The 17,227-nt window shown below is 38.3% G+C and overlaps 1 protein-coding gene across 5 annotated transcripts in view; it reads left to right on the top strand.

The window, feature by feature from the left end:
* The window catches only part of PIK3C2G (phosphatidylinositol-4-phosphate 3-kinase catalytic subunit type 2 gamma), a 202,567-nt gene that overhangs the window by 28,936 nt on the left and 156,404 nt on the right, over positions 1-17,227 (top strand). For all 5 annotated transcript variants that reach the window (XM_059848028.1, XM_059848029.1, XM_059848030.1 and 2 more), the window contains exons 7-10: positions 847-917; positions 4,635-4,698; positions 9,485-9,601; positions 15,865-15,898. In XM_059848028.1, the coding sequence (XP_059704011.1) occupies positions 847-917; positions 4,635-4,698; positions 9,485-9,601; positions 15,865-15,898 (286 nt within the window). The remainder of the gene's footprint in view (positions 1-846; positions 918-4,634; positions 4,699-9,484; positions 9,602-15,864; positions 15,899-17,227) is intronic.

The raw sequence follows: 17,227 nt of genomic DNA, 5'->3' as shown, positions 1-17,227 counted from the left end.
CTTCTCTTCTTCCCTTCTTTCCTTTCCTTTAGTACTCTAGGATGAGACCCACCAAGGCTCTGTGGACTTAAGAACACCTGCTGCAGCTGACCCCTAACAATTCCAGTGTCCACAAAGGGAAGGTCACTGTTGCTGCAGCTGTGCTCCTCCAGCTGAGAGGACTGGCAAGCCCCAGGTTTATCAGTGGTCTTAAAGACTGAGGCAAAACAAGCCCCAAAGTCCTCTGCCTTTTCTGTACACCCATTTGCCAGTGGGACCCTCTTCAGCAATGAAGATGTGTTCTTTGGACACCCACTTGCTACTGGCATGCTTAATAGAACTGCTCGTTTTCTGGCACAACAAAAGCTGGTGGAGGAAACACACAGGTCACTCAAGTGACAAAGCCTCTCAGCTGCCCAGGTGAGGCTTCTCCTCACAGCTCACCTCTAACTCTGCATCATCTCTCCCTCTGTCCCATCTCAGTGTGAAACCAAAGCAGAATTGATGCATGCCCTAGGCCATGTTGTCTGCCTTCTTCATGTCTCCCGTGAAGCATGGCACTGGAATATCCCACTGCCTCCACTCTCCCTGCCTGGATTCAAGCACATCCTGTTCCCCCACTCAATCTAATTTAAAGTTCTATTTCTAAATCCAGCTACTTTGTTTTCCTGAATACTCTTGCCCCCACTGGTACCTGTATAGTGCCACCCAGTGTAACATAAAATATTCACCAAATAAAATTTCAGATCAAAATATATTGAACACAGCTGAGAATATTCTGACTTTGGAAAATATTATGTTAACATCTCCCATATACATTCTTCTTTATCAGAATAATATGTGTCACCATACTCCTCTCTTCCACAGTGTGGGGATGACCAAAGAAGGTTCTGTGTGAATGAGCTGTTGCAAGACACTTGTGCCTGGAGACTGATTTGGTAAGCTGCTATTCAGCAATATTTATGTTTCTAATTGTTTATATTTGTAGGAAGCCTCCTTGCACCAAAGGACAGTTCTGGGAAATACTGGGGACAAGAATGATACCAATGAGCAAGACAATTAGTTCAATATTTCAGAATTTTTCTTTTCAGACCTTAGTTGTTGCTTAGCAAAAAATCAATGTTTTTTGGATCCGTGTAATTTTTCCCAATTGTCTCCTTTTCATATGACTGAAGTTTTCATTGAAGGTTTCATTTTTCCCAAAGATTCCCATGATTGAAGGTGTCAAAATCTTCACGTCTGTGTTGCTGTTGGAGAATTTTTGACATTAAATATTGTAAAAGTAGTAGGTTTGCTCTTTATTAGGACTATATTTTTACAGTTCAGTGATCTTTAAAGGTTTTTTTTTTTTTTTTTTTCTTTTTTAATGGAGATTAACTATAATGAGCCTTTAACTTGGCAGTCAAAATGAAGCTGATTTTAAAGCCAGTCTGTGATGGACAAAAACAAATTGAGATAGATTCCTCATTCATCTTTAATTGTATTCTATTTAGATAAATTCTAATTTTAGGTAAAGAAGCCGTTGGCATTTTGTGCAATGTTTTTTATCACTATGTTATAAAGTAATTTGCCAACAATAGTAAACTTAAATGCCACACCTGTCATTAGGCAGATGGAGGGGTAGTGGGGTTCACCTGGTGGTAGTGGGGTTCACCTACCCAGAGGGGTAGTGACTTGTTCACCTGGTGTTCACTGGGGACCCATCTAGCTTCCTAGGAGCATGGTCCAAAATTCCATTCTGGTCCTTGCTCCAAAGAGCTCTGTAGAAGATGTGTATCTTACAGATGGTAAGTGCATGAAATTTGGTAGCACAGAGGATGTCTGCAGAACAGGATCGTTTGCTGTGGGTGCCTTTTCTCCAGGCTAAGCAATCCCATCTCCCTCTCCCCATTGGAACTGTGTTCCAGACCATCCCCAGCTCTGCTCCCTTTTCTGGACACACTCCAGCACCTCCATGTCCTTCTTGTCATGAGGGGCCCAACTCTGAGGACAATCACATGGGACCAGCTCCCAGCAATTCCATTCACCACAGCCCTCTGGGCCCAGGCTGGCATTTGGGCACTGCTTAGTGAGGCAGAATGGTGATAAACAGCATTTCAGAGCATTTCTCCATGGTAGGTGCTGCTGCCAGGAGACTGAAAAATGAAAGTTGCAAGTCCACACTATGTACTTGTCATCCTCCTCCCATATAAACCAGCTGGGAGCAAAGACTGCCTCTCCTGTTTGTGCTTTTCTAATTTCCTTCTCAAAACTCTTGCACCTTTTCAAACTCTGTCCTTTTCAAAACTCTTGCACCCTATTGACTCTCTAAAAGCTAAATAGAAATGTCCTTAACATCAAAGAAGTACCAAGTGTTCATGGGTTGGTTAGGCTTGCCCTATTTATACCCAGCTCTAATGATGCACAGGTATGGGGCATGTCTGTGTGATAAGATATGGGTATTATTAGTTTTCTGGCAGACAGGGACTCAGGATAGCATTAGTAGGGGTATTTCAATCATCATTACAACTTGCTGGGTTTGTTTCCTATTAATGATGCAAAATTATGGCTACTTTATGCCAAAAATTCTCCAGGGGAAAATAAACTGATGGAAAATATGCTAATTTTTTGAACTAGGGTTGTAATTTAGGAAATTATTCTGCATTTTAACCTGTATTTTGACCAACCATGCTAATAAACATGCTCACCTCCATGGAAAAAGACAACAAGGCAAGCTCATATGTTCAGATATATTTTTGAGCTGGGCAAGGCTGTGAAAAAGATATTATGCCTGAAGACTCGGTCAAAGCAGAGTGACAACTTGTATTAGCTATGATTTAACAGGATTACAGGAGGAATTTCCAGGCAGCTGCTCCACATACAGACTGCCCTGCTAGATAAAGTCAGTGCAGGTTGGAAATAAAAAGCTGTAAAGGCAAAACTACCTGTAGGAGGAAGAGAATAGTTGGCATCTCCAGGGAAACGATGTGGTATCAGCACAGGGAAGGCCACCTAACCTTTCTTTATTCTGTGTTTTATTTCAGTGCAACGAGTTTCCTTTTCCTGCCATGCAATACAGATAATGAAAATCTAATCATGTACCATGAAACCTGTACTTTGGGCTGCAGTTGCAATTCTAAATTCTGATTGCCAAGTTGGCCCAACTAAAATACATGACATCACACACAGTTGCTCTGTATATAGTTGATTTGCTTTGAAGCTCTGAAAAAAATCAAAATTGGGACTTTCAAAAATCAAAACCTTCTGGGACTTTCAGCTACCAGACTGCAATGGGGATGGAAGAGTGGGGGAAATTTCTTCTAAGCCTTCTGAAGAGGAAGAACCTTAATAAAAGATGGTGTGGGAATTTAAAAGGCAGGAATAAAATGACAGAGTAAAACAAACAATCAAGGGAGAATTTAAATTGCAGTTTCCACTTTTTCATAAGCATGTGCAACCCCCAGCTACCTCTGGTGGCCATCAAGGTAATGATGTGTCCCTTTTATTAATCAGTGGTCTAGGCAAGGTGTAAAACTGGGAATTAAGTTTTTTTTATCCTTTCCTGATGATTTGGCCCTACAGAGGAGGCTTGCCAGGATGATACTTCAGCAATGGTCTCACAAGCACCTGTTTTTGTTTTGTTCAGCTCACAAATGAACAACAGCAAGAATTTCACAGTGCTTGAAACACATAAAACTACACAAATGCTTCTTGAAAGCAAAAATCTGAATCTGGTTATCTGTTGGGGATAGCACTTGGAGCCTGTGGTAGTAAAAGTGAGATTTACAGCTGAGGAGTTTCGTGTAGAGAGGTGTATGCTCCTCTCCATAATGTTAATTAATTTAGTGAAGCTTTGCTAAGACTCAGCAATCTGCCTGTTCAAAATTTGTGGCAGCTTCTGTAGCATGACAGAGGCATGGAACCACAGAGTGGTGAGTGGCTCTCTGCAGAAGTAAAGCAAATTTTCCTGCTTAGGAAATGCTATGGAAAGGCAGGTGCTGAAACAGTTTGAGCATGTAAACTTGAGAACTGCATGCAAATTAAGTTTCATGGGTTATGTAGCAATGCTGGCCTGTTTTATAACATACTTTTGTACTTGGGACTTAGCCTGTGCTTTGGAAGTGCTGAGATTTTCCAGATCTTGGGCAGATGTTTTATCTGATTCTGTGCAGCTCAAGTCTGTGGAGTGATTGAGACAGAAGGCATTGGATCATAAAATCATCTAAGTTGGAAAAGAGCCTCAAGATCATCAAGTCTAGCTGTAAGAATGTAGCATGTACTTGAGTCCATCCTTCTTTAGGTAATATTGGCACTTGCTTAACCATAAAGAGTAAAATAAATGGGAAGTGAATTTCAATAGACATTGAAACAGCAAATCACTTATTGGAGTTCTTTAACTTGGGAAATGTGTATCTTCATGTATAAATAGACTTTTTTCATCTAGTCTTTGTGGCAAAGGACTACCAAAAACCCAGGGACATCCAGGCTCAGTTGCAGGATGTCTGCATGCACACTTTGGCTTTATTTTATACTAATATAAAATCAGTCTCAAATTATTTCAAATGTTTAGAATGTGAAAAAAAAAAAAAACAAACAACAAAAAACAAACCCAAACCTGTTCTCTTTATCTAATTCTTATTAACTTGATGTTGTTTCTTTTTTTTTCTGATTCCTAGGCAGAACCTTGTCTCTGCTGTTATCAACTACAGAGGTCAAGTGGAATATCTGCTGCAAAATGAGGTATTTGTTCTCAGTTTGTTACACCAGAAAAGCATTAACTTCTACATGAAAGGTATCTAATTATTAATCTGTCTTAGATGCAATTAAGGAAGACTTTTAATTAAGACTGCTTAATCTGACTTTGAAAGGATACAAATTCTCATAATAAAACTTGGTCTGAGGTTAGGAAGAAAGTGCTACAAATTTAAAATATCAAAGGTGACTGTTTCTACGTGTCAAGGAACTTGTAAATAAAACCAGAGTTGTTTGAGTTGGCAATATAATACTTGGAATTAGTGGAGGTACAATGCATTATATGGATCTGCAAAATTTGTCCCTGATTTTGCAAACCCCCAAGCCTAATGTTACATATTTAGTATATACATGCAAGCATGTGGTAGTTTGGAGGATTAAATTTAGCCAGAAAACTCCCAAGAGCTTTATTTGAAAGCATTGTGGGCTGCCAATTGAATGCTGCATGCTTGAAGGAAAACTCTTTTAGGAAATCTTCTCTGCTGTCCAATGTTTTAAGGAAGAATATCTAAAGGACAAATTGAGTCATACCTTGGAAAAAACCACATGTTTATTTGATCTGACTTCCAAGTTGGCATGATAACTGATTTGATCTGACTTTCAAGTTGGCATGATAACTGATTTTCTAGGGTTTGAAACTGGAAAGAACAAAAGACTTATAAAAATCAAAGAATACTGATGAGGCATGGAGATATTCCAGTGCATCCCTTCCAGAGTTATAACTCATTATGCTAAGTTATGCATTTCTTTGAAATACATGTTACAACAGAAAATGAATATTTTTCTTCAGAACTCTGTCACCTACATTTAAGTTCAGAATTTAATCTCTCTGGACATTCTTGATCTGCTATTATTTCTATTTTGAATAGCCAGAAAACATACATTTGCATAAAAAATTTATACATATATACACATATTTAGAAATCCACCTAAACATAGAGACATATACATGAATATATATATCAATAATATACATAATATAGATATATACAAACATTTTACATTTTGTGTAAATCTTGGATGCTTTTTCAAAATCCAAACCACAAATTTAGAGGCTGTTGAGCTGTGCCTGGCTGCAAAGTAAAGCTCTGATACTGTGCAGGTATTTGCTGAATTTCCCTTTGTAAGCATCATCTCCAAGGGAAGTGTTTAGTGTATAAAATGTGATGCAGTCATAACCATTTGGAAAAGTTAGGTCCCCAAGCTCAAATGCACATGTATATTTCTTCACTGAAGTAGACCCACCAGGGTAGTTATTTACATTCACTTGAAATTTTAGGGCCTAAAGCAAGAGGATTCTAAATTCATAAAAAGCCATAACCTCACCATTAATGAGACTTTGCAATCCACCCTCTGCAACTGACACTGTGTAGATTTTCCTCAGACCTGTAATGAAGCATTCCTAAATTTGGTTTTGCTAAAGATTTTTACATTGAGTAAGCAATTCCTTGAAACCATTAACTTTTCATAAAGGGAAGTAAGTACATTTTTCAAATATTCCTACCATCCAACAAATATGTGTGTGTCTAGAGCTAAATTTCTCTGTAGTTTTTTGGGGTTTTTTTTTATTTTTTAGTAAGGTCTTTTCTACTCAGGAACACTCAATAAGTTCATATGAATTGTTTAAAAGAGCAGGATTGCAAGTTCATGCTGAGGGTCATATCATGGATGTTTTCATTCAGAGGATCAGTGTGTGGAGATTTTCCAAACCTAGAATCATGATTTGCTTTAATTAGTGGCTCAAAAATGATGGGAGCTCTAATATAATGAGTAACATTCATAAACATGTAGTAAACAAAACAAAAAATGAGAACCCTTTATTTGGGCTTTGAATCCTTGTTTACTTTTTTTCTCTAACTTCTGATAAGATTGCTTAAAGAAGGTCTAAAATTGGGGTCATTGTAACTCCTCCTTCTCCCAAGTCTGCACAGGAGTAATTCTGTCACTTTTCCAAGGCATTCCCACTTTTCCAAGCTATTCCCATTCCCAGCTGGCATTGTTGTTACCCCTCTCTGGTTCACCACAACCCACCTTCAGCACACTCTGGAATTTAAGGCACTGCTCACAGATTGCAAATTAAGTGCTCACTTAACTGCTGAAGTTCTGTACTCAGCTGGAAGTTCCTTAAGCATTCAGTTTTAACCAGATACACCTTGTGGTTCTCAGCTGATTAAAAAAAAAATTAATATTTTGCACATTTTTCTGCTCATTTGTAAATGTATTCTTCCACATGTATGGGGATATCAGTACTTTTGACTTATGGGACAAGCCCACTATCATTATTAATCTAATTAGTAATAATGGTAAATAAATGGAAAATTAATTTTGAGATGGATAATGCCTTTATAAAACAAAATTTTAGAAAGATAATGAAGATGTCTGGCACAAAGATGGGATTGGTGCTGTTCGGGTTGAAATGTGAGTTTTGAAATGTAATTTTCAGACAATATGTGTTAGAAAATAAGCAGCCAATTTTGATTGCCCTGACAGCCACTTTTTATGCACTACATTTTGAAATCCATTCAAAATGTACTGTTACTGTAGAGAGCACTTGGTAAATTTTTTATACAGACTGTAGAAGTTCTAGAATGAAATAACTTTTTTTTTTAATCATATAAATTATTGAAACACCAAAATATTCTTTTAAGGTTCTCTATTTAAATATGTAGAAGGGGGAAAAAATTACAAGTTGTTGACTGGAGTTCCTTTGGAATTTCAGAAGATGTCAAATTTTTGTAAGAAAATAATCTCCATCTTCCTTTCTTTGGGACAAAAATCAATGTCATATATCTACACATAAAAAAAATATCTCTTTACATGAAAAAAGAGAACTCTTTACATTATAAAATCCCAGCAGAGAATAGTGTGGAAGAAGTCATCATGTGTGGTATTCAGTATCCCATAATTTTATGTGCTTACTCTTCTTCATCTGCAATATGCTCCTTAGAAGTAGCTACCATGAAAAGAAAGTGTATGGCAAAGTAGCTCCTATAAATATTAATACTTTGAGAGTTTGTCTCTAAACAGAGTAGCATATTAAACAGAAATGGATACATTCCTCAAGACACCAATTCTCTTTATGGAATAGCATTTATATGCACGTACAAAAATACATAAACTGTGGGTGGGTTTGGGTTTTTGGTTTTGTTTTATTTTTCTCCATCCAGAGAGCTGTTTCTCTATTTAAAGGTTACTTTTGTGTGTGTCTATTGCTTGTTACTGCTCAGAAATTACCCTGTAGAGCTGTATTTATATTTATATTATGTATTTTATAGGCACAAAAGTCCTTCTTCCAATAATACATCTCTGCTTGTGAAGAAGAAATCAGAATTAAAACTTATTTAAATCAAATGCAGAATTGGAATGATATTTTATATTAATTAAAAACTCTATATAGTAATTTATGTGTGTGTGTATATATAAATATATACACATATACTCACTCATTTCTTCTAGAAATCAGAGTAAACCAGCTTTTGTAATGTTTTGGAGTTGTCAGGGTTACACATGACAAAGCCATACCACTGAGCCCCAATCAACTTCAGCCCAAAAGAGGATCTAAAATTCTCAAGAGATCACAGTCAGCCTTTTCCTCTCTAGAACCTGTAGTGTGAAAAGGTGTTTGTGTCCTTAATTACTAAAAAAAATCCCTACAACTTACATTTAAAAGAATCTGACCACCAGATATTGGTGGATATTTAATGTAATTCCTGCTTTAGTTCTGCTCGAAGCAGGTAACGTGCAATTAGTAGGCTCAATATACTTTTATATTTATTTCTAATAATGGCAGGTGTTAACCTTCTCACTACAGCCTGTGCAGAGACATTAAGCCTGAAAACAGAAAGTTCATCTTGGTACAATTTTTATTTTTCAGGCACGAGATGCATGAGTGAGAGAAATGGTTTCATGGGTACATCCACATGCTATAGTGCACTAAAAGGAACATTTATCAGTACAGAAACATGGAGGATATTTATAGGAGAGCTTCTGCTTGTTCAGAGAATTTATTTTAAGGTTTAATGAAGTGATATAACCATGCAGAAAGCCCATGAATTTTTATTTTTTTATTTATTTTCCCAAACATAGAGTCCTTGATATTGTGTTTTCCTTCCTTTGGGGATCCAAATTTTTATTTTTATTTTTTTAATTCTCCAAAGTATTTCATCTAGAAACCTTTTTTTTTTTCCATGTGGCAATATTTAAATATCTAAATTTACAATCAATAAGATTCCATAGGTTTAACTAAATATATAATTTTGCAGAAAGTTGGTTGCAAAAGTACTCAGTCCACAGGTGTCAGATTATGCAGCCTCCCACACAATATCTATTTTTAGGAGCATTGTGGTCTGTTTTCCAACTCTAACAGAAATGGGTAGGAGACAATAGTGAGGATAAATTCACAGAATTACAGAATGCTCATGAATCACTTGGCTTCAGGTCTCCTGTGAAGTTTCTTTACAGTGCTTCCACACTGCTGGAGTTCATCCAAACCAAAATTTTCCCTTAAAATCAGTCTTTGATCCCAAATTTGTTGTGGTTTTGACCAGCATGTATTTTGTGGGAGACAACTGGACTTGAACAGAAATGTCACTGTCCTTAGGAAAAGATTGGCCTGGGGTGATTTCAGTGTAGCCAGACTAAACCAGGGTGTTGGAATTCTGCTTGAGAGGGTGGGATTTTGTACCCTCACTGCCATGAAGATTATGGTCAGGTATTTTTGGTAAATGCTGTTTCTACTGTATCCTTCCCCCCCCTATTTCTCTCCTAAAACCAGAATAATGTTGATAATGTGATTGAGGCAGCTAAAACCATCTGCAGTGTCCTGTGTTTTGTGGAAACCAGAGACATCACTGATGCAGTCTGGAAACTCCAAGCTTTGGGGAGAGCACAGGTAAAAGTTGCATGTTCATATATCCCTTTTTTCTCTTTAAACTTAAATTTGAATGGGTATCACTCCTTTTTTTGATTGATCAAGTCCATTTTTCTGTCTTGCTGCATTTTACTGTCTTGCTGTCTTGTTTTCTCTTTGCCATGTGTTGGGTGGGGCACTGTAAAAAAAAAAAAAAAGTTGACCGTGTGTGATGTGATGGAGGACCAACAGAAGATTTGCCATGTGTTTAATTTGAACTGATATTCTCCTCCAGTTCTTTCTTGTTCCTACTCAATGTACAAATCTCTTCTTTGCCACATCACCTATTTACCAAATCATGTGATTTCAGAGTATTAGATTTGCAGATATTTAGTACAGGTTGTCAGTAATTTTAAAAAAACTTCCAAAAATGTCATTTAAATAGTGATTTTTTTTTTTTCAGATTGAAATGTCCCTGCTATTTATGGAAAAAAGTACCAGCATCATACAGTCCTGATTTTAGCTGAAATACTCTTAAAATGGGATTTCTGTATAATTGTGAACAGGGACTTTGGAGAGTAGCATCACTTCTCAGTTTGGTCATCAGCTGCTTTGGCATGACCTTAGAAAAGTCTCTATGACCTGATTTATGGAAGTTCTGAGCACCCAAAAGCTCTTTTGAAGTCAGCATCTTGGAGATACAGGTGCTCAGCAAATCTGAAAATCAAGCCATTAATCTCTTGGATTTACTCTGGTGTAACTGTGAGTTGTGATAATTTTTTCACATCCTAAGGAATTCCCTCTTCACACATTAAAAAAATAAAATTATTGAGGAATTCTCTTCTGTCCTTGCATGGTCTCCTGTCATTCTTTCTCACAACAAATACTATTTTGAAAAACATTCCAGACTCTCTGTGATGCTTGCATTCAGACCATTACCTGCCTGCAAGACTTTTATCCTTTCTCTTTCCTGTTGGGTTTGATGTTGGTTTTTCCCATGGCTTGTGCTGTGTGTCAGAGCACCCAAGACTGGAAGAACCAAGGCAGCTCTAGGGTTTTTGGCTTGTTGCTCAGACCTGACCAGCTGATTCCCTAAAGTGGCTTTTCTTGCTTCCCTTCTAGTTCATGCATCACTGCAAATCTTGCTTCTATAATATCCTACATCTTTTAATTTCTGCTTTGGCATAAATTATTAGAAATTGCTACTGGGGGTAAATTCCTGCATAAATGAGTCTGTGTTGGCACACATTTTATCTGGCATGATGTGGAATCAAAGGGAAATAAGAATTCCATTTAAGAAAAGCTCTTCTTGGGTATTAGAGGGTAAATACTGTAGAGAAAGAGATAAAGGAAGTAACAAGGGATTCATGTGATTTGCTTTTCAGTTAAACTCCAGATTCTCTGAAGAGGTGTCAGGATGATCAGTGGCTTGTCCTTGAGACAGGAATTTTCTCAATCCAGAATGTTTCTTATGAGATAGACAAAGAGCTGGGTCCAGTTAAAAGATGGAGAGGGATGTAACAGAAGTTTGTTTTAGAAAGGAATTAGAGCAGAAGAAATGTATCAGAACTAATTTGTTAAAAACACTTATTTTGAGGCAAGAAAAATTTAGTGTGTTTTATCTTTTATTGCTCAGGTCAGCTCTGTGAACCTAATGTGTTAACCTCCTCTTACAACTGCCTTATATATCCTTGGTCCATTTGCAGCCCCATCCTCTCTGAATTTGAGCAGAGAAAGAGGTGCAGTGGTCAAAGAGACAAATCAGTTCCTATCAGTGGGGCTCATCCTAAGTCAGAAAACCCCACATGCCATGCAGAATTACATAATGGGACAAAACCCTAAGAGTACAGGCCATCTTTTTCAAGCCTTAGGTTTTTTGTGCATGTTCACATTTTCTTCTGCTTGTCTTCAGAGTCATTGTCATGCAAATATTGCTTTTATTTTTGAGATGATTTGGCTATTGATAGGCAAATGATTAAATTATGACCTGTCTTGTTGTAGAAAGAAACAAAATCCTCTGCTCCAAATGTTCCCTGTTTGCTATTGCTCTTTCTCCAGCATGTCAAAATGTCCAATTCCATCATATAGACTGTCTCCAATATTTACAGCTTCTCCTAAAGCAATTTCCATGTTCTTCCTCACATGGAGGGAGCAATAGGCTTCCCTTTCCCTGTTTTGCCTGTTGAGATTCTCCTTTCAGAGCAAGGCACAGCTCTCCTTATCTCTGTGCAGTCTCCAGCACAGCAGAGTGCTGGTCCTGGCTGGGATCTCCAGAGGCTGCAGCTGATAAGGGATGATGATAATGATACTGTTTGCTCATCTGTAATGAGCAAAATGATACTGTTCTGAATAGCCTCTTCTGAATGTTGAAAAGATTGTCCTGATTGAACAGTCTTAAATATTTTTCTGTTCTAATATTCAATAAGAAGCTGCTTCACATATTGTGGGGATTTTTGAAGGAGTTTTGAATGAGTTAGAGACAAGACCTCTGAGTGTTTAGATGATGTGGTTTATTTTCTTCTACATAGGCAGGAAGGGTGAAGTTGGCTCACATCTTTACTGCATGGTTCAGAAGGTCACAAGACCCTTAGTTATAAAACTTTTTAAGGATTTATTGACTAATAAAATACTGCCAAACAAGGATATTTATGTTTTTGACTTAATCCTTAAATGTTTTGTCTTATGGACTCATGGTGCAGTGTAAGCTTTCTTAGCTAATCATGTTATGACACATAAACCTACAGTGCTGCATTTTAAACTCCTTGTTTGCCTTTGTAATTACTTTTATTTTTTTTCTATATCTTAAACTCCAAAGCTTTAAACTTTCTTCTCCTTAACTTAACGTGTCTCTGCTTTAAACTGTAAATCCACATTCTCACTTCTAGCACCTAAGTTTGGAATCATCTTTTAAGGTCTCAAATTAAATCCTGTGTTTAATTCTGAGGTTTGGCTTGCAGACCCAAAGTTCTGAGAATTCTTTGCATTTTGGATTCTAACAACATATCTCTTGAAAACTGCTGCCTAGATTGTCTTTCATGCTATAAAGTGTTTCAGTTATTGAGGTTTTGTTCTCTTAACGCTGCCTTTCAGGCTTGGTTAGCTGAGCTGGTTGTCTGTCCCTGGAAGCCTTCCTGTAAAAGCTGCCTGTGACCTTGGCTGCCACCCCTGTCCCTCTGACTCCCTCTGTGCTGAAGCAGACCTGACAAACCACTGACTTCAAACGCTGTTGCTGCTGCTGGCTTTTCACTCCTTTGAGAAATACTGCTAGGACAGTCAATAGACCTCAGCAATCCAGAAAAGGTTGGGCTTTGATTCCATCAAGAGCTTCATCTTTCTCAGCAGCTGCACTATAAATGTCATAAAAGCAGTCAGATATATTCCTGCATGTTTTGTAACTTGAGCACTGTTCCATTTCCTGAGAATGGTCATTACACATTATATAAAGCTATTGTATTTGCTGGGAAATGTCCCAAGGAAGGCAGGAATGATACATCTGACTCCATCTTATCAGAAGGCTAATTTATTACTTTATAATACCATCATATATTAAAAAATACTATACTAAAGAATACAGAAATGATACTTACAGAAGGCTAAAAAGATAATAATGAAAACTTGTGACTCTTTCCAGAGTCCTGAATCAGCTTGGCTGTAATTGGCCAAAGAATGAAAACAACTCTCAGCAGAGTCCAAGGAAACAATCACCTGTGGGTAAACAATCTCCAAACACATTCCACATGAGCACAACACAGGAGAACCAAATGAGATAAGAATTGTTTTCCTTTTCTCTGAGGCTTCTCAACTTCCCAGGAGAAAAATCCTGGGTGAAGGGATTTTTTCAGAGAATGTGAATGCCACATGCAACTTCCTCACTTGTTGAATATAAATGTAACAACTCAGATTTCATCTCTATTTTTCAATATTTATGCAAAGACAATTGACCAGCTTTCCTGTCTGTAGCAACATATGTAGTCAAAATTAGTACTCAGCAGCCAGTTATTCAATGGAGTACCAACCCCCTCAAACCTCTTTTTGATTTTAACTCATATTGAATGGTAGGGTCATATTTTTATGTGAATTTTGGGTACTGAAAAATTTATTTAATGCTGCAATATTACTGTGTTTTACCATATTGCTTGAATTGTTTCTATTATGTTCATCAGTGTAGTACCAAAATATTTTTTTAGGAGGAAGAGAAGCTTTTTTCAGGTGAGCAGGGAAGCTGCCCCACAAATTAAGTGACATTTTTGAGGTTACCTGTTACGTCTCAAGCACTGCAGCATTGAGCATTACACATCTGCTAAGGAAGAGGTGCCAGAAAAACATTCTAGCTGCTTTTCCACATGATTTCCTGATGCCTTAGTGTAATATATGGTGTGGTTTTGTGTGGAATGTTTTTTAACACGTCCATTTGGCACAAGTGCACATAAAGCCTCAGGGAAACCACTGCTTACTCCTTCCAATGTAAATTACATAGGTTGCCAGTGTATGTTTGTTGATACCTATCTGTACATCTGTGCTTGCCTACTTGGAAAAAAAATTGAATGTGCTTCTATATAATTCTGGTTTTAAAAAAAAATCCAAAAACCTAAAACCAAACAAAGAAACTTAGTTTCAATCTTCTGTCTTTAATTAAATTATACTTATTACCTCCTCACTGCCAGTACTGTGCATTCCTGTACCATGGTTAAGAGATTATGAAAGCAACTGGCACCAGTGCTGGTTTCTTCTTAACTGATTGCATCTCTTTGTAAATGTGATTATTTCAGTCTCCAACCAACCTAACCCTGGGATTTTCAAATCCATTCAGGGGAGGCTCTGGGCCGGATGCATACTTCATGTTTTTCATCTCTCCTTTATTTTTTTTTTTCCCCCCAATTCCTTTCTTACAGCAGCTCACAAAATGTCACAGGAGATCAAATCCTGCCAGAACAGGCACTAATCCACTATATATTAAGCATGCTGTACTATGTTGAAATGATAAGTACCGTGCCAAAAGGTTGTTTACTTTCCAAAATTTGAGGGAGTTGAACAAGTGTCTCTGTTCCCATTTGTCTCACTGCATTATGGAGATTGTGCAAACATAATTCTCAGCCTGGATGCTGCTTTTCTCCCCTCAAGTAAGCATTTGACTTCTTCTGTTCATCTTCACCAGACAAATGCTGGCAGCTCCAAGCTGGGTGCCAGGAGGGGAATGTACATCCAGCACTGTATTTCTTCTGCCACCTCTGCATGCTTTGTAATTTTTGGGAAGCATCATGCTGAACTCATATGTACAAACACAAAGCACTCTCAGCCCACTGCAAAGGGATCAATGACTTTGAAGGGCAGAAAACCTTCCAGAGGCAATACTGAAATGAAGAATTAACTTTGCAGTCTCTCTGGTCAAGATTTGCTCCTTATTTTTGTGTTGCTTTGTAGATATAAGTCTGATCATAGACTCATATAATCATAGAGCTTTCTGAGTAGAAAGGGACCCACAAGGGTCATCAAAGTCCAACTTTTGTCCCTGCAGAGAACACCCCAAGAATCACACCCTGTGCCCTAAAGTGTCACCCAAATGCTTCCAGAACTCTGTCAGGCTTGGGGCTGTGGCCATTTCCCTGGAGAACCTGCTCAGTGCCCAACCAGCCCTGGGAGAAAAAGCTTTTCCTGATATCCACTTAACCTCCCCTGACACAGCTTCTTGTCATTCCCCTGGGTCCTGTCACTGATGACCAGGAGAAGACATCAGTGCCTGTCACTTGCCCTCATGAGGAAGCTGAAGAGCACTTTGGGGTCTCCCCTCACTCAATATTTCCCTTTGGCCACCTCTGGTCAGCTGCCTGCTCAAAGGCCTTTGAAGAGCACAGCTATTTTCAGTGATCTGGCACAGGAGCAGGTGAAATGGAGGCCACTTGAGTGGAGCCATGCTGCTCCTCACCTCTGTGAGGATGCCAAGACCCTTCCCTCAGGGCTTCACCTCTGATTGTGTAAGGCTTGCAAAGGGGTGGAGAGGGAATTCTCTCTGTTGTACCACTGTGGGGGGCTGAGAACACGTGAGCACATTTGATGAGTGCTTCTTTGTACCTTGACTTGCCCAAATAGTGTCAGAAATCAGGTCTGAGGGGCTTGGCTGAGGTGCTAGAGGAAACAGGTCCTGGTGCTCCGAATCCCAGTCAGGTCTTGTGTCAACATAACATTAAAATAAATCTAAGTCTTCCCCCTTTCCACTGTATTTTCTACTCCTACAACCATTACAACTTCTACCCAGTCTTTTCTGAAGTGACTGATTGTTTTTTTCCTCTCTGGTTTTGTCTTTATAGAATTCTCTTCGAAGTGTGGAAACACCAGACAAAGGTAAAGTGCTTTTTTTTTTTTGAAGTATGTTAATTCAAGGTGTATCATCATAAAACACATGTTTTGCTATTTGTTTGTTTTGCTGATCTGTTTGAGTGCACATATTGCAGATGTTTACATGTTAAGGTGTATTATAAGGTAATTTTGATAAGTTGAAATTGAAGTGATCTTAAAGTGTAAATAAAACAGCATTTCCACAAATTAATCTGGAAACTAAAATCTGGAGAATAAATAGAGTGAAAGAACTGAGTTCAGGTCATGGAGGTCATGGCAGTTTTCTTTTATCACAACTTTACATGTGGAGTAAAGGGAAAAGAATGAACTTCATGGAAGGCTGAAAAATTATTTTTCTGTATGACTTTTCCACCTGACTCCAATAACTTGAATTCCCTCCTCTGTAAGCTTTAGTTCTTTGTGATCTTCTGCTGCATAAACAGTGTCTTGTCTAATGATAGACTGTCATAAGAAGAGTACATGAATTAACAGTAATGGACAAAATTATAAACCCTGCCTTTTTAAATTCTCACTGGCTCAGAGGTGCTCAGCACTGTCAGCACCTCTCAGACCAAGGGATGAGCAGGACTCTGCTCTGTCAGGGGTGGATTCCAGGAGGGAACAGCCTCATCAGGTGCTGCTCTACCCCTCTGTGGCTGCCCAAATGCAGCTGGGGATGCTGCATGGGTACCAGCCAAGGGCCCTCCCTGCAGCTGAGCACTGGGGTGGGCTCTGGAAGGAATTTGTCTCTCCCCATTTTGTTTGAGGATAAAATGGCCTCTGAGATGCTCTTTTCCTCTGTTTGCTTTTCTTAACTGCAGTGTGCTCAGAGAGGCAAAAGAGGTGAATCAGCTGCAATGATTTCAGCAGTCTTTCAAACACACAGTTGCTTCAAATGCAACTTGCAAATGCCAGGCTTGTTTTCTGCATTATTCTACTTCATGAACAGCAGAGAAGGGAAGCAGCAATTCAGTTTCTAAGCTGCCAGGAGAATCTAAGGAAGGCCAGGAACATGCAGGTGCAGAAGGGAGAAGAAGGTAAATTCAGTTTGTGGGACTCTTCTTGCTTGGGTATATTCCTTTTTCCCATGCTTTTTTTAAACACTCTCAATGGCAGCTAATAGCTCATGTTAAAGACAATCAATAGTTACTGATACACATCTACCTGAGAAACATCTTCCTCCACACACTGTTCAGAAAATGTAATTGGAATGGATTTGAAACACTACTCTGATTACAGGTATTTCCAAATTTGAACTTCATTGAATCAGCAGCTCTCTCAAGGAAAATCTCATTTACTGATCAACAGTGAAGGAATCAGTGTTTACTCCCTACT

The sequence above is a fragment of the Haemorhous mexicanus genome, chromosome 5 (genome assembly GCF_027477595.1).
Source record: "Haemorhous mexicanus isolate bHaeMex1 chromosome 5, bHaeMex1.pri, whole genome shotgun sequence".
NCBI lineage: Eukaryota > Metazoa > Chordata > Aves > Passeriformes > Fringillidae > Haemorhous > Haemorhous mexicanus.
The sequence above is the reverse complement of the archived record's forward strand: the minus strand, read 5'-3'. Positions and strand labels throughout refer to the sequence as shown.